The sequence below is a fragment of the Erithacus rubecula genome (genome assembly GCF_903797595.1).
Source record: "Erithacus rubecula genome assembly, chromosome: 1".
Classification (NCBI taxonomy): Eukaryota; Metazoa; Chordata; class Aves; order Passeriformes; family Muscicapidae; genus Erithacus; species Erithacus rubecula.
The window spans coordinates 95,835,913-95,858,766 of NC_136658.1; the positions used below are offsets into that span (position 1 = coordinate 95,835,913).

General features: G+C 39.9%; 1 protein-coding gene across 1 annotated transcript; it reads right to left on the reverse strand.

Moving 5' to 3' along the window:
* Positions 1-1,476: 1,476 nt before the first annotated feature.
* CLTRN (collectrin, amino acid transport regulator) lies at positions 1,477-22,854 on the reverse strand. The gene is made up of 6 exons (XM_079313330.1): positions 22,702-22,854; positions 22,287-22,345; positions 16,603-16,688; positions 9,569-9,685; positions 6,246-6,440; positions 1,477-2,264 (listed from the first exon to the last, which is right to left on the reverse strand). Exons 1-6 carry the CDS (start codon positions 22,766-22,768, stop codon positions 2,114-2,116), a joined length of 675 nt encoding a protein of 224 aa, XP_079169456.1. The 5' UTR covers positions 22,769-22,854; the 3' UTR covers positions 1,477-2,113.

Genomic DNA, 22,854 nt, shown 5'->3' on the forward strand with positions numbered 1-22,854 from the left:
TTCTTGCAGAGATGCTGCAGTCACAGCAATCCATTGTAGTCACACTAAGGTGTAGCTATCTGTCATGCAAAGAATGGGAAAAGTGTGAATGTTTAGAAATGATGGGATCTGAATTACTTCCATAAAACTTTGCCTGCATGAGAGACCTTGGAGCAACAACTGAGGCAGTAATAACACTGTACTCTATATTTCCCCTCCAACACTACTGGCAAGCTTCATCTTTGACATTCTTGTGAGAAATACATCCACATATTATAAATGGTAATTTTGAAACTCTGAGATATTATCACTGATAGCCAACTTTATTAATCCTTTTCAGAATGGAGCAGCCCACACTGGGACACAGACATGATGCAGTCCTTGTCCAGAGGGACGCACCAGCAGGACATCAAGCACAACTGTGACAAAGGAGACCACATGATGCAAATGATTAGTAGGTTCCAGAATTTTATTTTGTATTTAGCCTTCCTCTCCCTTGCCTCCCCTGCTCAGCTTTCTCCTTTCATCCTGCTGCTTTCCCTTCCCCTTCCCATTCCTCCCTTTCTGCTGACACTGGTCCTACCTGCCAGTACTAAGACAAGTCAAAGGTGCTCAATACAGCCAGAAGGCTGAAGGATTTCCACTCTGGGAAATCCTTTGTATACTTCAGGACACTGGATGGTCCTTTATAGCAGCTTTTGCTCTGTTTAAGCCTGTTCCTATTGGTGAGGAGCCTGATGAAATAATCCTAATAAGTGAAGAGCTTTGTTAATGCTGCCTCTAAACATTACATTGGAAACAGGATGGATAATGGTCAAATCCTGCCTCCAGTGATGTGGGCAGATGCTTGATGACTGAAGATATAATATTTTGCTTCAACACATTTCCATTCTGTTTCTACAGTTACCCACACGCAGAACTCCCCTTTTCTGTGGACCAGTGCTTCTAAAGACAGGCAGGATTTTATCCCTTATCCAAGTTAGGTGCACCAAACCCAAACGCTGATGTTTCACACCTTAAATCCTTTCAAAAGTTATCCACCTATCACATGAACATGAAGGTTCATCCGCCCCTAGGCTGCCTATGTTGGAAATCTACTCTAGCTTTATTATTAAAAACTGTAAGCAAGACTTTTCCAGAGAGCTGTGAAAGACTATTTACAAGGGCATGTAGTGACCGGACAAGGGGGAACGGCTTCAGATTGAAAAAGGGCAGGTTTAGATATTTGGAAAAAATCCTTCACTGTGCAGTTGTTGAGGCACTGGAACAGAATGCCCACAGGAGCTGTGGATGCCCCATCCCTGAAACTGCTCAAGGCTGGACTGGATGAGGCTCTGAGTAACTTGTTCTAGTGGGAGGTGTCCCTGCCCTTGACAGGGGTATTAGAACTAGATGATCTCAAGACCCCTTCCAACCCAGGCTGCCCTGTGATTCTATGATTTAATGGGAGCTGGACCACTAAAGACTGACTGCACCCATGGATAAATCTGCCCTTTGTTGCAACTTTTAATTTCCAGCTCAAAATCTGTAACTTTGACAGTTAAATGAAAAATGCTTCTAGTACCAGATTTTTGCTAACCCCAGAGCTAGATGATCCAGGTATTTTGACCTGGTCTTACAGAGGCTGTGAAAGTTTTTTTGTTTCTCAATAAATGAGAACTTTCATGCACTGATGACTGTTCCATCAAAGGTATACTACATAGCAGCAAACAGAAGTAATTTTACAGAGAACTTTTGCATATGGCTTGAAAGAAAACCCATCAAAAATTGACAATTGTAGATGATCTCCCCAGTGACATTCAGGAATAATGCAGTTTCCCATTTATGTCTGGGAAAAACAAACAATGGATGTATTAAAAATGAGATGCCTGGCACAAGGCAGGTTCCAACCCTGTTCTGCCACACTTCTTCTGGAAATCTTTTCTGGATATTATCTGAGGCCTTCTTATTTGCGTTGCTCATTAAAAAGAACTGCAGTGGAAGTTCAAGTGTATGTGTTATAAGCAAAAGGTTCTCTCAAGGGAAATTACGTGATAGGACATTTTTCTTGTCTTCATGTTTGACATTCAGGAGTAGTGACGAGGAAAGGCAGGCACAGGAGTCTGTCAGAAACCACCAGAGCAGTGGCAGCATTTCACAGGGATGTGAACCGTTCATCATCTGCTGCAAAGACTCCATTAACGTGGCCTGCTTTTATATCCAGTGCTTCACAAGGAATCCCATTTTCTAGTGTCACTTCAACTTTCTCTTCTAAATTTTCTCTCTCTGTTGACTCTTTACTCTTTCTAAAAACAAGAAAGAAAAAATCATCTTACTCTGTTGACCTGCAGCACTCCACCATGATTCCACAGAAGGAAAACTGCATATTTAGTTAGAAGTTAGAAGCCAAATACACCAGATAGGTGTATCTAAATACAATAGATGGGGGATCCACAGATTGGAAGCCCTAGTTGAGCAGTTTGAGCTCAGAATTGGAGACCAGAAAACCTGAAGTAGACATCTTGTAAATATGTTTTAAACATTATTTCACCTTCTTATTCTGAACATGACTAGAAGGTGCAAAAGAAAAGCTGAGACAAAACAAAATTTGAAAAACTCTCTAAATCTGTTTGGGCTTTTTAATATCAGGAAGGTCTACACTAAGCATATAGTTTGACCCTGCAATGTATGTCATAGATCTCACCCCATGATCTCTACAAAATAAAACATATTTTTTAGAAACAAATCAGTCTTAGACTAACTATAGCCTTCAAATATGGAGACTTGGGTGCTCTCACATCCATGATGACATTCTTCAGAATATTCATAATTACTTTTTCAGTAGTCTCAATGATTCAAATCTGCAATTTTCTTCAAATTTCATTAGCAGCCAGCTTCCTACCTAGTATTTTATCATTTTGTTTTCTAGGTCAAACAATTACATCACTTTCACTTTTCCAGACTCTAGTTGTCCCAAAAACATATTATAATATGTTGAATGAAACAGTTGAGTGAAATTATCTACATTTAAAAAAATACAAACAAATTAAAAAATATTATCTAAAATACAATCACGAGAAGATGTAATAAACTAGTATCAGTCAACAGGTCAACATGATGTTCCTTTAATTCCAGATTTATTCTGACCTTGAGAACAATTAGTTCATAGTTGAAAAACCTGCTGTGCTTTATGGCCTGCAGCATCAGCAGTTTCAGAGGACAAGGAACTCAAAGGTCAGCTGCACTGCCTCTTCCTATCTCACAACATGCACTGTAACAATCTGACTCAGGACAACTGTAAAAATCTGACTCAGGGTAACTGCTAATGACAGAGATATTAACAATAATAAAATTTTATTTGCCTTTGGGAGATTCCTGACATTACAAACTTGTTAAAATAAACTTGGGGTGTAGTAGTGGAAACCTCTGACCTCTGGCTGCTCTGACACTGATAAAAAGGTGTGTTCTTTAATACAAAACTGTGGGGGCAGAACATAAAAGTTACTATGAAGGAGGTTCAAAAGAAATGAGAGCAGTAGAAGTTGTGTGAAACTCATTACCAGAGGAATTCAGTGAAGCTAAAAATTTCCATGAATCCAAGGGGTGGCTCAACAAGTTAAAGGAATAGAAAACATTGTGAGTTACCCAATACAAGAAGACCAAATCCAGCTCAGGAAGGTCCACAGCTGCAAATTAATTCCTGGGACAACTAATACAGGGAAAGACTCTGTGCTTACTCTGTCTTCACTCTTACCAAGGCAAATGTTGATGGCCCCTGCTGCAGATGGGATTTTGGGGGATAAGGGGAGACTTTGGGTTAGCTAAGGATAGACTGTAGAGGATGATCCTGCCCTGGGCATGTGGCAAATCTATTGCTGTAGGGAGAGGTGTCTTATTGCTGCAAGGATAGGAGAACAAACACAAGGTTGGGAGACAGTGAGTCTGACCCAGCTCACTGTAGGCACTGAATTCAGCAAATCTCTCAGTTCAATAAATGATGCATGAGTCTAACTCGATACTGAAACTCTCTGTAGGCCAACTCCCTTTCCCTGACACCCTGAGCACGTGCTTTTGGTCTTATCTGAACTGAGATATTTAAATGGTATTTTAAAGGCCTTTAAAGACAAAATGCCAGATTTATGAGAAGCCAACACCATCCTAGGGGCCAGATTTCCAACACAGCTTACTAGGCAACAGGGCTCCCATTACACAAGCTTTGGACAGACTTCTAAGAACATTAATTATGGGACATGCTGAAATCTTTGAAAACCTGGTCACTTCTTCAATGTCTGACATAGATCAGTACTTCTGAAATCCTTTTCTCTGATTTCTTTTTTCTTTCCTGAAGAAGCCAAATAACCCAGACCATCCCTTTTACCTCTCCAGTCCTTACAATAGTAGATAGAAGAAATATATACTTGGTTTACCCTCTCTCTTACTTCCCTGCCGCTGCCTACAGACGTTATTGATGTGAAAGGAGGGTTAGAGTTCAGCCACAGATGAAACTGCTCTGAGGAAAGGTTGTATGTAATGGTAGAGTAGGGAAACAGAGAGAGCAGTGAAAAAAGCATAGCAACTAAAAGGACAAGAGTATGAGACAGAGAGGGTGCCAAGTGAGCACAGGCAGGCAGCAACAACCCATATTAATGGCAGTGTGATGATAAGAGCATGCAGTTTACACCATCTTGAAGGGAACTGCTCAAGCTCAGCTGAGTTATTTTGAAAATACAGGGGGAAATCCTGTCTTTCAGCATGATATGGAGCAAAACTGATTATTTTAGCTAAAAGAAATAACAGCTATTTATCATAGTTTATTTATATTACACTAATGTGAAATGTTCAAAGACCTCCTTAAAGTCAGGCACAATAAAGAGACTCAGAACCATTGAGCTACAGAGGGCAGATATGGGCTTCAGGTAGCAACAACATTCAGTTTTACAGAAGAGGCTGCCTATGTTTAGGGCATGAAATAATTCAATCCATACAACATGGTTGTGATAAGCCTTTAACTATCCACAGATTCCAAACACCTTCCCAGACTATTTCCCCAACAGCATCTTTCATCTATTGTTTGCTGAATTTTGTGGGGCTTTTTTGAAAGCAGAAAGGAGTTTTAGAAATTCATGCTACTCCTCTGATTGCAAAAAAATGACTGAAGGGGCTCTATGAGAAGCCCTTAAGCTTCACAAGTGTTGCTCTTCTGAGGCCTTTTAACATTCTTCAAGATAATAAAAAGGCAGAAAGGAGAAATCTCTGCAACATACCACTTTTCATATATTAATTCCTTGTTCTGATATTTATGGAGATACAATCCATTATACAATCAGTAATTTTATATTATCTGGTTATCAGCAGGAATTTACACTTTTTCAGTTCTTGTGCTGTCCCTGTATGAATCTACTGCCGAAGTAATAATTTTGTATAAACCTAAACTCTGTGGCAGCCAAAAGCAGGGTAGAAACTGAACTTCTACAGCAGAATCTCAACTCAGCTGAGAAATTTCTATTCCTTAGGCTCAACTCAGAGCCAGCAGAGATGGCAGGATCAAAACTCCACCTGCTGTCTGTGTTGCTCCCACACGCTCACACTAGGGAAGCATGAATACCCTTCTCTTTTTCACCAGTGCCACCAGGTCAGAAATGGAGAGGAAAAGAGAGTATCTCTCTCTTATGCTACCACCAGAAAAACTCCTAAGCTCATGGGAGATCTGCCCATGACCTTGAGAAGGGCTGGGTATTTTGGGGTCATCAGGTCATGAATGGCAAGTGAAACCTTGCTCTGTTCCAGTGAGCAGGCCCTCTTCAGCCCTACATTAATCGTTACTGTGTGCTCTACTGAGTCTTCTCAAGCTGCAGCAGTACAGCTTTTTTAGCCCTACCAGGTTTTCACACCACTGCCCTGGAAGGGACACAGTCACTGCCAGCCTTCCCCCTCTTGGTAGCTATGCAGGTGGTCTGTGAGAGCAGACTCACCTGTGGCACAATAAACCTTCACAAGAATGACATCAGTTGTCTTTTTAAAGCTCATCTCTGGTTAGGTGGCCTCCAGGATCATATTCTTACACTCTCCATTTCCTCATTACATCCCAAAATTACTAAGGCATCTATACTTTACAGTTAAAAATCTGAAGTGTTTTCCTCAGAAAAAGAGTGATAGGTTATCCTAACCTAGCTAGGAAAGGATGCACAGCATTAATCTGTCTCAGGCTGCTCTGAAACACAAAACCAGCTCAGCTGACCTGGCTAATCAGTATTCCATTAAAACAGAAGAAAGGCTAGGCTGCTTACTTCTTGTGTTTCCGAATCCCTGAAATAATGAGGAAAACAATCCCAGCCACAATGAGACAAAGAACAACACCAAATACAATAAGCCACACAGGTGTAGAGGGTTCAACAGGAGGTGATAAGGTTGAGGTTATCTTCAGGAACTGCAGTGTTTTGTCACTCAGTAGGAAGGCACTGTTGATTCTGTTCCGGTTCATCCTTCAGGGAAAAAAAAAATAAAAAAACCAGAAAAAATATCATAACTATTTATAAAGGTATTTTACAAGTTAAAATATACTAGCAAATAAAAGAACTTTTTGTGAATGCGCTGCAAGTTAAGCAGAGCTGAATGTCATCCAGCATGATGAAGAAAAGGATGTTGTCTAGCTTTAGTAGGGATCAGCCTCTTTTCTCAGGCAACAGGACAAGAGGACATAGCCTCAAACTGCACCAGTGGAGGACAGGCTGGTCAACAGGAAGAATATTCTTTACTGCAAGGGTGGTTAAGCATTGGAAAAGGCTCCCCAGGGAGTGATGCAGTCACATCCCTGGAGGTGGTCAAGACACAACTGTGTGTGGCATTTAGTCCATGGTCTGCTTGACACAATGGTAGTGATTCAGTCAAAGGTTGAACTTGATGAACTTGGAGGTCTTTTCCCACCTAAATGATTCTGTGATTCTATGATGTTGGCAGGATTACAGAGACCTTGACTATAACAGAGACCTCAGTAATCCACACACACCCACACACTTAGAACACCATTTTGAACACCAGACTTTCGTATGCATTTATCTGAAAAACTGGGAAATACAGATGAGACCTGAAGTACACAATTGTTATCTATTTATGGTTTGAACCATGTCCTGAAGACATAGCAGGTTGTAAGCTGTAAGGCTGCCTCTGTTGCTGTCCTCATGCAGCGTTCAAGATTAGCACAGGAGTGGCAGATCTACCCTTCAATGCTTGCAGGATTTACTTGCAGTTGCTTCCTAGTCCCTCAGACTGAACCATCCTGCATGTTATGGGCTGGTACATCTGCCCCTGCTGCTGTAGATTTTCTTGGACCTGTCAGGCACAGGATACAATTTGGTCTGGAAGAATCCACACCTATTGCCAATATGTTCTGCTTCCCTGCAGGATGTAGCTAAAAGGATTTGCACTTTCCACATTTTTTCCATTTCTATACAAGAAACTGTAAGTCTGAGAAATGTGCTTCTTCACAAAAGTAGTACAATTGCTATCCTTTAGTGATTATCTTCACCCATTTCCACTGCCTGTAAGCGTTTCACTGTCTGTAAGGCATTTCTGGATCTAAATCTAAGCAGGTTTAAGAGGCTTTAGAAGTATTTTCATTAGCTTTTTTCAAAATATTAAAACTTTTTAAGCAAATGAATGACATATATTGGTCTTGAGAGATTATTTTTATAGCAGTTGTAGCAATTAATGCAGCTCTTTTTTTGTATACAATTCCATTTATTTACCACAGAGAAAAGATGCATGGGAAATACAGGTAAGAGATAACAAATTTCTCTTCTTGGAAATCATAATGTTTGGCTGTCCCATAAACAGGAAGTTCTTAGCCTTAATGGAAAGTCAGCATTCCTGGACAGGACTGAAAGCCATGGCATGTTTTGAGACTCATAATTCCATAAGCTGTCTGCCATTTAGAAAAGATTTCCTTACTGATATGAAAGGATCATTGTGAACAGCTGAAATAAACATTGTTTAATCTAATCTAATGAAATAAGCATTGTTTAATCTAATGGCTTGAGTTTCAGAATTATGTGCTAAAACACATGCAGGCAACTACAATGCATTTCATGTTTATATATGCATAACTGTATCTCGTGTATATTTATGCAAAATTTTGAGTATCATACAGAGCTCTGACATGGTTTACCTTCCTCTTTATTCTTACTTTGTAGGAATCTCATACAACAAAATTCTAGTCCATGACTAGTGCTATGTGCTACCCTAGCATGAAGAATTATAATAAAGGTTTTCATGGAAGCCTGCAATCAGAAGCAATTGAACAAAAAAGCATTGCAGTTTTATAGACCACTTTGTTTCTTGTTTTTAATTTAGCTAAGAATTAAAACTTTTCATTAATAGCATATTCTTTATCAGGTGACAGACAACAGTTAAAAACCAAACAATAACAGCATCCAATTTCTGTGCCAAACAGGGCACATTAAAGACTTAAATAAATCAGCTTATGCTACTGAATGTATCAAAGAATAACAGAAATGCAAAACCCCCACATTCCAGCAATCTTACAGAGAGCTTCAGTGAATAAATAATCTGCTTCCTCCACTAATGCTAGGAAGCTATTGTTTGGTGTCTCTGTAGGAAATAGTTTAATCTGCTCATAAGCTTAAATTAATCTTTCCAAAAGAACGCACACCCATTCATCAGGAATTAGGCATTATACCTCCACAGAGATAACACAAATGTTCAAGACAGAGCACAGAATGCCTGAAAACAGAGATCCATTTTCCATTCCATGCCTGAGAAATTTATATGCTTTGCTATATATGCATTATACTGCTTGAAGGACTCATCCCTATAAACCCCTGGTGCAGGTTTTTCTGTACCACTGAAGTCAGATTATCCAATTTTTTCTTTTTTCCTTGCCAGCTCCACATTCTTCCTTTTACTTGCTACAGAATGTGATAGTTGAAGGCAAAGTGATTTCTAGTGCACTGTACTTTGTACAAGCAATGCTCAGCTGTGACACTGTCTGGCATTGTAGAACAAGCTGGTATGAAAAGAATGTGAGCATAAGATTGCTTAAACCAAGCTGGGACACAGCCAGCTGTGCTCATGAGTTCACACGAGCTCTTCTCATGTGAAAGCTGACTCTAAATTAAGTCAGTTGAACTGTTGGTGAGAAGCACTGAATGGGAGACTAGGGTCATTAGCTCAGGTGTAGATGTGCATGTAGAATGCAGTGAAAGCTAAATTATATTAGTCCCACCCAGAAAGTGTGCCCTTCCATCCCCTGAGGAAGAAGGCTGTTCCACTGGGAAATGTAGCAGCTGGATGAGAGCAGTGTGCCACACACTGGGCAGCACATCACAGGTAGGGCTCTGGAAAGGAACTAGATTTCTTCTGAGTCTCCAGCATCAACAGAGACTCTTTCCAAACTTATAATTCCAAGGTTCACGTGCTTTGCATTCTGTGGGACTGTTAAAATCCTCTAATCTTACATTCATTAAAGGGTCACCCTCAGTGTTTTTGCAACTGGATTAGTTCATCCTTAAAGAGGCAGAGTGCTCACTCAAGGCCCAGGGAGAGAAAACATCTTCAGTAAACAAGGACAACATTGCAAAAGCAGTGACTGTACCTGATGGCTGCTTCTACCTCACTTCCAGGGACAGTTGTCACATTTTTGGAAGAATCTGTGACCACAAACCAAAAGGACACCCGGTCTGTCACATTGCAGAGCAGCACATTGGAAATTCTGCAGAGAGTTAAAACAAAAATAATCACTAAAGAACTATGGAAGGAATTATTGAAATATTTCAGATTTTCTTAAAACATTGCTCTCAACTAAGGGATAAAAATTTCTTATTTTTAAAAAAGTTAACAGTTAATAGTGAAGAAAGAAATACCACTCACAGCATTTCCCATTTCCCATATGATTTTAGAGAAATCAAGCTTATAAAGACTAAATGAGCCTTCAAACAAATTTCTAAATCTATTACCGACTTGCATGGTCTTGGACATACATTTAGTGTAATCAAATGGAAAAATACATATTTGAATAACAATCATCACTGGCTGTGACAAAGGCCATACAATGGAGCAAGTGCATTGTTGAACTAAGAATTCTGGTTTTGCCAGCAAATACCAAAGGAACCAGTCCCTGAGAATTGCCCACATGACTGTCAAGTGAGAGCAAGTCTACATTTGTTGGAGGGAAGATCAGTGGAAGTGATGTTATTCTTTTTGACATCTTCATTCACAGACCCAGGCACAGAGTGGAGGGAACAAGCTAAATTTAGTCATCTACTGGCACTGGCCTCTTCCTTTTAGCTTATGCTGTGTCAAATATTTATATTGCCTATTTTAAAGGAAGATTGTTCAGTGTTTTGTGAAGTTAAATGTGGAGGGGCACAAGCAGGCGGCTTCTCATGGCATAGTATGTAAATAGTGTGTGAAATGCCTTTTAAACGCCATTTCTTTTCAGACTCCTATTAGTAAATGGTGGGAACATCAGAAAGCCCTTCTGGAATGACACAATCGCGAGTATTCAAGCCAAGGAAAATTAAACCCCATCCTTTGCAGGACCCTGACTCTGCTGGGCAGCGCCACCTGCCGGCCGCCGGCAGCACCGCCCCGGCCCCGGCACCGCCACTGGGACTGGGGGAGACTGGGGGGACTGGGGGGACTGGGGGGACTAGGGGGACTGGGGGGATTGGGGGACTGGGGGGATTAGGGGGACTGGGGGGATTGGGGGGACTGGGGGGATTGGGGGAATTGGGGGAATTGGTGGGACTGGGGAGAGTAGGGGGACTGGGGAACTGGGGGGATTGGTGTAATTAGGGGGATTGGTGGGACTGGGGAGTCTGGGGAACTGGGGAGACTGGGGAGACTAGGGGGATTGGGTGATTTGGGGGACTGGTGGGACAGGGAGAATTGGGGGGACTGGTGGGATTAGTGGGATGTTTGGAACTCATGGGATTGGGGGTGAGAGGGATGGGAGGGAGCAAGAACTCCAGCGCCTGGACATTCCCATCCAACCAGAGATCTGCCTGTAAGGCAGATCACACTACCTCATTATGGATATATTATAGAAATGTTTTATTTCCCAGTGAAAATTTGTTTGAGTGATGTTTTGGGTGCCCCGGCTAGTGCAATATATCATTTTACAAGGGTCTATTTATAATCTTTCTATCTATCTGTCTATCTATCTATCTATCTATCTATCTATCTATCTATCTATCTATCTATCTATCTATCTCATGAATCACAGAATGGCTTCAGCTGAAAAGGACCTTAGAGATTTGTTCCAACCCTCATGCCATGGGCAGTGAACCTTCCACTAGGCCAGGCTGCTCAGAGCTCCATCCAGTCTGGCTTTACATGCTGCCACAGATGTGCCATCCACAGCTTCTCTGGGCAACCTGTGCCAATGAGGCACCACCAGTAAAGAATTTCTTACTAATATCTGATCTAAACCTACTCTTTCAGTTTGAAGACGTTCCCATTTGTCCCATCACTTGCCCTTATCAAAAGTCTCTTTCCATCTTTCTTGTAGGCTCCCTTTAGGTACTGGAAAGTGCTATGAGGTCATGTCAGAACTCTCTTTTCCAGGCTAAGCAAACCAAATTGTCTCATCTTTTCCTGGAAGAAGAGGTGCTCTAACCACAGAATCACAGAATATTCTGACTTGGAGGGGACCCCAGATGGGGTCTCACGAGAGCAGAGCACAGCAGAGGGGCAGAATCCCCTCCTTTGCCCCGCTGGCCACACTGCTTTGGATGCAGCCCAGGATACAGTTGGGTTTCTGGGCTATAAGCATCCATTCCAGAGAGATATGCAATAAAATGGAAAGCAACGATTTTGCAGAGCCAAAATGACCACTTTTATCTTTCTAGACCAGTATCAATTTTACAGAGAAATCTCTTTTTAAAGAGAATTTTTATGGATAAAAGAGGAAAGCCATCCTCTGCAATTTGAAAAGATGTTGACATCAGTTTGCTGGCAACAGTCAGAAGATGAAAGCAGGTTTATTCTTTGCTAAACAAAAAGAAAGTACAAAATTTACAGGAGAGGGGGAAAAATTCCTACTTTTGGCTGGTGGCTGAGAAACTCTTGCTGACTTCACAGAATATCTAAAATTGTAACTGCAGAGAAGTTTTCTATCTGAGTGTTTATAACAGTAGGACCCAAAACTTCATGTTGCCAAAGTTCCTAAAGCTGCAGTTTCAGTGATTCAATCAAAAACACGGCCAGGTGGAAAATCTGAGTTGGTGTTTCCCTACAGATGTTCTTGAAATGGGGTAAGAAAGATTGATCCCCAAAGAGAAAGATAAAGGCAGACAAGGACTGCCAGAACACCCAACTTTCATACCCTCATTCAAAGACTCTTCAAGCTAGGGTCTTCCCTGAAGTGCCAAGTTTTTAGCAGAGACAAAGCAGTCAGTCACCACAGGGTAGTATCTCTCTGTAGAACAACCAGCACTGAAACAAGGGGCAGCAAGGATTGCAGTAGGATATGGAAATTTGGCTTCTTTTCTTTTCCCTGTTGTTTATAAAATCCTCCTCAATTACAAGCATCCAAACTCGGGTTTCACCTCTACCACTTTTTCATCAGTGGATTACAAATACCATAAACTCTTCCAGGCCCCAAAGAGAATAATTCCACCCATGAGAAGTTCAAAGGGGATGAGTAACTACCAAAACAGACTGATGTAGCAAGCACCAATGTGGCAATGGTGCACTTTTTTTTTTCTCTCATGCCATTTGCTTGCAGGTTTGATTCACAACACAGAGAACCATTGCAACTATACTGTCACCCTGTATGAATCTGAGAAACCTGGCTTCTCAAGGCACTGACAACGTGTATGTGTAAATATATATGTGGACATTTTTTTCCTTTCCTTAGCAGTTGATAGACTTTTGACATGGGATTGTAGGAGACTGTTATCAGCAAAATGACAAGATGGCACCATGGCAAAAGTCCAAAATTGCATTTCCATTAATATACTGGTGAGTAGAGTGGAGGAAACCCTGGCAATTCCTTGGCCTGAAACACCATAATTGCTCCTTATGGAGATTTAAATTATTGTTTAGGGGTAAGAAAGAGCTGTCAGGGAGGAGCTGAGTGCCCACAATGGTTGTTAGCTCATGAAAGAACCACAGTCCACAAGTCCCAGGTGCCTATCTCCAGCTCTCCCAAAAGCATTGTGCCTCTTTCAACACTGGACTCTGCAGCTGCTCCTGCAAAGGAATATTATTTTCTTCCCAACAGCCATGGAATCACCTTGATTTAGCACCTTTATTCTAAACTCTCATTGTTCTAAATGGTCACAATATATTTAGTATCAAAATAGCCTGTCTTAAGAAGATGAATAATGTTGATAAATTTTTTTCTGGTCACTTCATAAGGAAAATTTCAGCTTTTTTTTCTATAAATGGGGGAAGATGTACCAAAAGTAGATCCTGTTATTTGAATGAAAACAAATGTGTTGACATTCTTTCTGCTCTAAAGATTAACTAGTCTCAGGCCCAAAAGAGATGCGTATTATTTCAAATGAGTCACAGATTAGAGAAACCAGGATTACTAACACAGGCCTCAATAATAATTTTTTAACACTGAGAGATCAAAGGTTGGCTTATGTAGTTCATGACCATATGTATTGAGAATCAATTGGAAGCCCATCTATAAAGCAGGAAATAATGGGGTATTAATTCTCCACTGAAAAAGAAGTATTTTTATGTATCTATATTAATAGTTACTGAGTAATTTGATTGATTGCACCTTTCTTCTGTTTAGTGCAAACTTGAAAATTTGACAGTCCTTTCAAACATTAAACACTGCTCCATGATTTATTACATTTCAGTTTGGAAATTAACTTTAGAGAACTCGAGATGTGAGGTGCAATCCTCCCCATTCTAGGCTGGGTCACTCAGTGGTTACACAAGGGCAACAACAGCATCAACTGCTATTTGCAACAGCACAATGAAATGCTTGTCATCACAGGCTGGCTTTAATCCACCTTCAGAAACCTAACAAGAGGTGACTTTGAGTATCAAAAATGATGGTGTAGACTGCAACAATGGTTATCTTGATCCACCAGAAAAATTATTTTGGGGCCTGATACAGCTTGCTGAAGTTAATGGCATTTGCATCTCATGTGGAAGTTAATTGTAACTGTGAGTTACTTCAAGGCTGTGGGTGTGTTTGAAATTAATGGGATTTTAAAAGGGAGGTCTGTCACATCCTGCCTATGGCCATGTGCATAATTTATACCCTGGTGAACCAGTATTTAGTTATGTAAAATGATAGTGATTTTTTTCATAGTTTTATTTTGACAAAAAAAACCTGCAATTAATCAGACACAAAATTTCAGTATATTTAGATGCTACCAGAATGCAGTCACAGGCAATTTGTTTGTTCTTATATGACAGAATAATTGGTCATTGCTCTTTCATATCTCCTGAAGAAAACCTGTTGACATTTTCCTGCAAAAGCTCATGTAGTGAAATGCAATTTATTTGCCAGCAGTGCAATGTAATTTATTTGCTACAAGCTCCTGCTTGTGGCTCCCTGTTCACCAGCTCTGCCAGGCTGCTGTTCCTGTGTACAGCATGCTGCTGTTCCCTTTGGGATTCTGGCTCCTCCATGCCTGCTGCAGAGGGGATGGAACAGGACTGCACTTCTTCCTTCCAGCTGCCAGCCACAAAGGTGGGGGTTATTTTCAGGACATCTAACAGGATGGAGGCTTTCACAGCCTTCCAGCTCCCCTGTAACAGGCAGGTTATTTGAGGTGTATTGGGAGATTCATCTAGCCTCTCCATCACTCAACAGGGACTGTGAGGTCCCTGGGGATTTGACAGATCTGTGCATAGTAAACTCCTCAGCCTGTTGCCTAGAAAGTTGTGCCAGATCTCAGAGCTGCACAGGTCTCCTTCAGGTGACATGCTGTCTATAATGACTCCAAAGGTGTCTCTAAATCCTACATGAGTTATCAGTTATACTTCCAACATATACCCCAGGAGAAAGTCTGATACCATCTTAAAAAGAGGTAAAGATGCCCACAGCTGTCTAATTCCAAATATTCTACTGACTTTTCTGAGCAACTTAGTAGCAGGGAATTACTCATGTGTGCAACACCACCTCCAAACTGGAGTAACACTGGCATCATCATATTTGTCCATAGGGAAAACTCTCTAGATAGAGAATGGAATTAATGAGTATAAATTCTATGACTGCCCAGAGTGGGAACAGATAACTGCCATTAAAACTTATACTCCTTCCATACTGGCTTGATTTTTTTTCCCATTCCTGCAGCAACTTTATTTTAATCTGCAGAAAACCAAAGATCTTGAACAGAAAAAAGATCACTTGCTTCTGACACAGTATTTTTGCTGTGTAAAAGCATCATGACTTTGAAGGAAGAGAACAATAGTTTTAAAAAAGTACCTAGGATTACAGTAAGTATACAAAACTGAATCTTTATGGATCAGATGCTGAATGAAAACTATGCTGTCTTGAAAACCTGAGAAAAACTCCTACATAATCATCTGTAATTAGCTTTTATCTTGAACTAATTTTTAAAGTACCATTTTAATTGGGTTGAGTAGCACACTTGACTGTTTTTCTTAAGCTTGATGTAACAGCTCTTTTGCTCAAAGGAGACCACTTCTGAGGAATAAAAATGAAACAGCAGGAATCAAACACTCCTGTCACATAGAGGGGGAAATCCCCTTTCACTTAAAGAAGTACTGTAGCCACAATAATCATCATGTGACTAAAGTTAACTAATATATTTTCAAATGTGGAATATGCTTCACCTGATGCAATGAAAGCCTGAAGCAGTTTTATTTTTAAGTAAATTGAAAACCCTATCTTTGTTAGCCTACCAGAACCATCAATCTTTCATTACAGATTGAAAACCAATGAAAAAAAAAAATAACAGACCTATGGAAATGCACTTACAAGGTTTTTCATTTAAGAAAGACAAGAACATAGTGGAAATACAGCTTGCTAAGTGCTCTGTCTAATCTGGTATCTGATTTCATAGAGTACCAAGGATCAGCAGCCTGAAAAGAATATTCAATACCTCAGGGTAGATTTAATCCCAAAACCAATTAAAAGCTGATTTCTATCTGCACTGCAACATCTGAAACTTCTTGATGGTAGGTAACTCAACTGCTGTGATATCAGGGGTAGGAACACCCAGCAGAGCACAGCACTGGCACAGCTATCAACCTCCCAGGGCTCTGAGTCAGCTCATCTTCAGCACACTGCTGAAGCTCAGCTCTATGGAAGCATGCACCAGAGCTGCATGCTCAAAGATCTGTGCTGCCTTTCCTGACCTCCCAGTGTGTCCCTTCAGCTCTTCCCAGTATGGTCTCCAGAAGGTGCCAAATCTGCCTGCCGCATTCTGCTGAAAGTGAACTGGCACCATCCCCTGAGATCCACAGCTGTGTCACTTCACATCCACAGGGATACAGGTTCAAAGACTGAACATTGCTTAAGATGGAGACAGTGTGATGTTGAATATGTATCTGGGTGTCAGAAGTACACTGGAACAGCCTGCTTTTAGAATCTCTGCATCATGATTTCTACAGCTCGGTACAGCAAAGGACAGGTCACTACATGCAGCATTGTTAATATGTATGAGGCAAATCCAAGCAGATGCTTACTGAGTTGTGCTCTTGCTGGAATATCTTCTCATTGCAAAAGCCACCATTGCTTTGAAAAGGTACTCTTCATTAGCATCCCAGGCATACTGTAAAGGAAGATGGAAAATAATGAGTTTCAGCACCATTGTTGGCAGTACAGAGAGGGAAAAGAGTTGCTGAACTTGAAATGCTGTATTGATCAAGAAAATTAATAAATTCTCTGGTTGTGCTAAGAAAACAAATGCCCATTATTTAGCATGAATAAAAGACTTTTTCTAATGGAAAAAAATGCAATATAAACTTCAATATAAATAATATAAACTCCAAGGAGTGTTTTCAAAAATTAAATTAACCAAATATTTCTGAAAGCTGACCAAACTGGAGATGTAAAGTTTATTATAACAAAGACCAGGCATATTACTAGAATTCTCCCCACACAGCTGCACTCATGGCCTTGCCTCTTTTGCTGGAGAAACTCAGTTAAAGTAGAAGGTTTAATCCACCCTTAAAGACTATTTGACTCTGGCCAAAAATAATAGTAAAAAAACGCTAATGTTTAAGGTGGGCTCTGGGAGTTGGACATTAGGACACCAGGAGATAAACTGAGATTGCAGCCTTATTGCTGCACACTGTCCTGATTACAAGACTCAACTATACACAAATTACTATACTGTATGTGAGACGAAAGAAAATAGCACCCTTACTATTTCAATAAGAAAAAGAATGTAGGCTCCAAAAACTGTTCTCTGTTGTTTTGATGGAAAATCATGCTTTCATAATTTAAGTTTTCTGACACAGCTTCACTAGGTTCCCCTGGGCTTTCATTCACATATGCAATTCTAATGACCTGCAAGAACTGCATCTATTACATTTTTATAACAGGAGCTGTGACTGAGGCTCACTGATTAAATTTTTCCCCCTTTCAGCAGATTACAAAGATTATTAGTTTCTTGGAATTATATTCAGGGAGGTAAGAAACAGCTTTCTCCAGTCAGTCAGAACACAAATCTAATCTTTAACTTTCCACATTAAAAAAATCTGCCTAATCATCCAAATCAGAAACCCAGTGGTGTGGACACTTCATTTAGCTGTCAACTTGGACCTACTTTTTCAAGGTCCATTCAAAAAACAGCAATGTACCTCAAAGAAAAAAAAAAGAAACAAAAAAGAAAAAAAGAATCCAACTTCCAGGTATCTGCAGTCCTATGTTGTACCAGCATTCTGGGAAATTGAACAGGGAAGGATGCAGTCATTGAAAGGACAGAAAGTGATCTTGTTTATCATCCCTAGATGAATTTTGAGTGAAATGGGCTCTCTGAGGTGAGGTAGGACAGGGACAACAAAGCTGAAGCAGCAGACAACTTGAAAAGCATTAAAGTGCAGCTGCACTCCTGAGAACCTGGATTCTGACACATCACTCTTGCCTTGTGAATGAAGGGGGTTGTGAGCATAATGTGATAAATGTTTTCCAACCTGAGAACTTAAACTGAAAAAAAAAAATAAATTGAGAAACTCTGGAAAAAAAATTGCAAAAGTTTGTGTTTTGATCCCGCTGCATGATGAAAACGTGACAGTAATGAGAACAACTAGTACTGAAAGAAAAAGAGATCGTGTAGTAAAGGAATTAATACAAATCAGAGCCATAGAACTATTTTTCATCATTTTAAAGATATCTGCATTTAAACCATGAAGCACAATTTGCAGTATTAAAAGGGAAGATCTTTTTTCTGTGTGTGGCACTATTGACTGAATCCCTACATGCCATGTGCAGTCTTTGAGAACAGGTCCAAAAGGACAGAAAAAATAATTTTTCAGCCAGTGGATTAAACCAGCTGTAGACATAATTTAATCAGTTGTGTTGAAAATGGATAATGGTGAAGCACAATCCATTTCATGCTCACATGGACACAAATACAATGCAGCACTACCAAGTACATGTACTCAGTATGTTTATGTTTAGTGCAATGCATCTATACATGCACAATTTGTCACAGCTCTCATAAATAATGCAGCAGCCTAGTACATCTTTAAGTCAGAGGAACAAAAGGGTATCTCAAATCAGGGAAGATAACTTGTTCTGAGGAATTGCAGGCCCAGTTGAGAGTAGACACTTGAAAAGAGACAGAATAAACATAAAACTGTGAGAAAGAGGGGGAGGAGACTGGCAGAGAAAACTCAGCAGAAATCAGGCATCTGCCTGAGTCAAGAGAAGATATTGCAGACAGCCTTCTGGGCAGAAGGACAAGAAGCCCCAATAAAATAAAGAGATGGAGAAGTAAAGGAGATGGAGATGGCTGTGGGCTCCAGGTGAACAAGAACCTCTGTACATGACTGCATACAGGAATATACAAGGGGGAAGCAATATAATGAGGATGAAAAGTAAGGCAAGAAAAACTTTAAGCTAACAAACTGTATGAACTCAGGACAGGCAGACATGAATTCCCAGAAAACAGTTTCTAAGGAGCAGCTTTCTCTAATCAGAGGTGCAAAGAAACCTTGAATGATTTGGATTGGAAGGGACTCTAAAGATCATCTAGTTCAAACTCTCTTGCCATGGGCACCCTCCACTAGACCTGATTTGTTCTAGTATGGGGCTTTATCATCTTCATCTTTATACTCCAAATGCATCAGAGGGAGTGCAGCTGGTGACTGAGGATGTCTCTATGCAGTGCAGTTATTGATGCTCACTTTCTGCTACTCTAGGGGAATCATCAAGTATCATTTGCAACCACATTTAAATATCATTTTCAACCACATGCTGTAAACATAACAGTTATCAATTAAACACTGCATGATGGTATCAGTACTGTTAAATTTACCATCTTCATCTTCAGGTTGCTGATGGGGTGCAAAAAGACAAATTTTAAGATATGAGAATATATTATCAGAAGGTTGCTCTGAGCAACCTGACCTGATTTCAGTGTTGAGCTGGCTTTAAGCAGGGGAGGACTAGAGACCATCCAAAAGCTCTTCCCTCCTGAATGGTTCGGTGCTTAACTATACAGCCAGACTGCAGGGTGGCTACAGACACTCTTCTGGATCCCCTCTGGTGACAAAACACAAGGTGTATGTCCTTCCTCCTCTTCATCCTCTACCCTGCAAGCAGCCTGAATACATGAACCAGAAGGGAAGTGCACTGTCTGCTTCAGCTGGCTGCAGTCCCTGAGGTACCAACTCTATGACTCTTATGGCTAAAGTGAGTGGTGACACCAAGTTACACAGACCTGTCAGTGCCCATTATTTCTTCTCATTCTCTAGTTGCCTCTGTCCCTTCTGAATTAACCCTCTATTCCTCTACTGGCCCCATGAACAGAAAGCTAGTGACTAGCAGCTATTTCAGAAGCCACTCATAAAGTCAAAACCATCCTCAGGGAGACTCATAAATCACCTTCCATTTCAGCCTACAGGCACTGTGTTTCCTCCCATGGATTAGCAAACATCATCTCCATCAAGTACACCCATTATTTGCAATTAAAATGGTAATGGCTGAACACCTACTGCATCAGAGCTGCTCTTTTCAGCTCCATTGTGATAAGAACTAAATAAATACACTAAATGGAACTTCATGCCTCAGAGTACAGCTTACCTTGTAAACAAGTTAAAAAATGATGTGCTGTTTTCATCACCTCACACACAGGGGATGACATGCCCTACACCATGTGAAAAGATGCACCAACCTATTTCCTATGCCCCTGAATGTACACTGGAGTTATCCTGCCATTCCTAGAGAAAAATTCCCACAGTATCAGGGCTTTCTGTTATGATGGAGCTTGAAGTGACCTAGAAATGAACCAAGCTGACCACATCCTACTGTGACAATGACAATATTACACTTTTCTTTGCTAAAATAAATAAATAACCCAAAGAAGTAAAGTGCCCCAAATTCTTTAATGAAAATGAATTTCAGTTTCATAGTAGTTTCAGTTTTCATTTTCTGTCATTCACAGAGAAGACTACAATGGCTGTGAAAAGGAACTACTACTACCTGTGTACTTAATAAATTGTTTATCATTTGTGGATGATTTTCTGAAATTGGCATCATACCAATTTCAGCAAGCTGTTGTTCTAAAATGCTGTTCTTGATTGTTCCATTCTTTGAACTTTCACACACTTTGCTATATGACATAAACTACTATAAAAAAACAATTGAATCCTCAATTTTTGCTTTTTTTCTAGCAATACAAAGTGCCTTCAAGGGTAATGATTTGTCTCATACCCTTTTTGAATAAAAATCAAACAGAAAAAAAAAGATAAAACAACCTCCCCTTATTTTACTAAGCTGGAAAAGGAAAGGTAGTAACAAACAGCATTACTGGAAAATGCCATTTTTGTTCTTTGCTACTATGTTGAACCAAGATTAAATCAAAATATTAGCAGTTATCATCAAGAGGAGTTTTAATAATTATATTGACATATGTTCAGCCATCATATTACACTATTTTAATAATATTTTTTAAAAATAGGCTTACACTACTGTTTAATTAAAGTCTGCCACCCAAGAGAGTTGACTACACTATGAATTTCGAGACATTTACTTTAGCAGGTATCTTGAATACTTCTTTGTACTTTGTCTGGTTTATGAAATTACCAGTGAAAGGTAGGTCCCTGCTAATGTTAGTTTAAATTACCTGATTTTTCAGGGTAATTTTAGAACAAGCTTCTACAGTCACAGGGAGTTTCTCATACTACCAGTCTTTTAAAACATATAAGCTACTGCTTTTTCTTTCCCAGGGTTCATAACATCATCAGACACCAGACTTACAGTGGATGTGACTGTCCAGGATGTTTCATACCTAATTATCTGCTGAGCCCTGTTAACAAGCTGCAGATTTGCTCTAAGTATTCAAAAGTACTAACTAAATACTAGGCTCTTGACATATTAAATAGTGCCTTAGATCAGACAGGATTTGATCTAATGTCCTAGTCTTTTACATATTGTCCCATTCTTTGAGCTTTCACACACTTTGTTAAATGACATAAGCAACTACAAAAAACCAATTGACTACTCAGTTATTGCTTTTTTCTAGCAATACAAGGTGCCTTCTAATCTAATGTCATCTAATGTCCCAATCTCTTATGTATCTCTCATTGCTTACACCAGTTTTTCTACATTAAGCCCAAAGATCTGAATTAAGCCAAAGCCTTTCAGTCCTCATGAGACAAGCCTGTGCACCACAGGCAGAGAAGAATGGCCACTATCTGATGCTCTCCATTAGCAGAGAATTGATGATACATGCTTGAATGATCTCTACAGTTAATGCTTGTCTGAGAGCCTAATATAAAGTCCCATTTCATAAAGACCTAAAAATATTTTCCTGCTTCCCTTCCTAGACATGCTTGACTTTACAATTAGGACTCTTGGGCAGAAGTGCTTTTCCCAAAATACAAACTTATATTTATGCAGCACTTCTCATGCATAAAGTGTAACATGCCTACCACTTTTCCAAGTGGGAAAAAAATAAAATTTGACAGAAAATTCTCTTTATGAACAAGAAAGCTTTATATTTCTCCTAAAGGATGACATTTTAAGGAGTGGGCCAGTCAAATGTCAAGAAATGGATGCCTGGATCATGACTTCAGCAAACTGTTACAATTAACACTGCAGAACAAATCGCTTGTGTGGCATTCAGAAATTTTATAGTATATATCACTTCTATTTTGGCAGATATTGAATTAGGAATAATATGTGAAGATATTTTACTTACTGCATTATCTCCCAAAGCTGTTTTGATACTAATCCGTACTTTGAAAGCATTCTGTGCATCTGACACAAAGAGAAAAAAGCAAACATATATTGACAGTCACTCAAAATTGGATTTTAAATAATTTATTTCACAAATGTCAGTTTCTAAATCGGTCTTAAGAAATCACCCACTGAGGAGAACAGAAGTTACTTGCATGAAAAAATGCCCTACAGAGTCTCAATGAGGTCTACGTCTTTAGGTGAGACCAACTTCCATATTTAATTTGCAAACTCATAAAAGAACCGAATGCTCAGCATTTCAATCTTCAAACTGAAGACAACCAGTTAAAATAAAAATCTTAGAAGCTGGCAGCTTTGTAGTCTAAACTAATAGCTACTTTACCTTAAGAGGGATGGGAATCAGTTCCAAATCTTACCTGGCTTGCAGAGCTCAGCATGAGCAATGGCAACTACAGAGAGTGTAAGCAGCAAAGCCCGTAACATCCCGTCAGCATGGAAAGGTTGAGGCAAAAAGAAGTGAGTTTCCCCTGTAAAGCACTCTTAAACTTTGTGTGACCCAGGATTAAAGC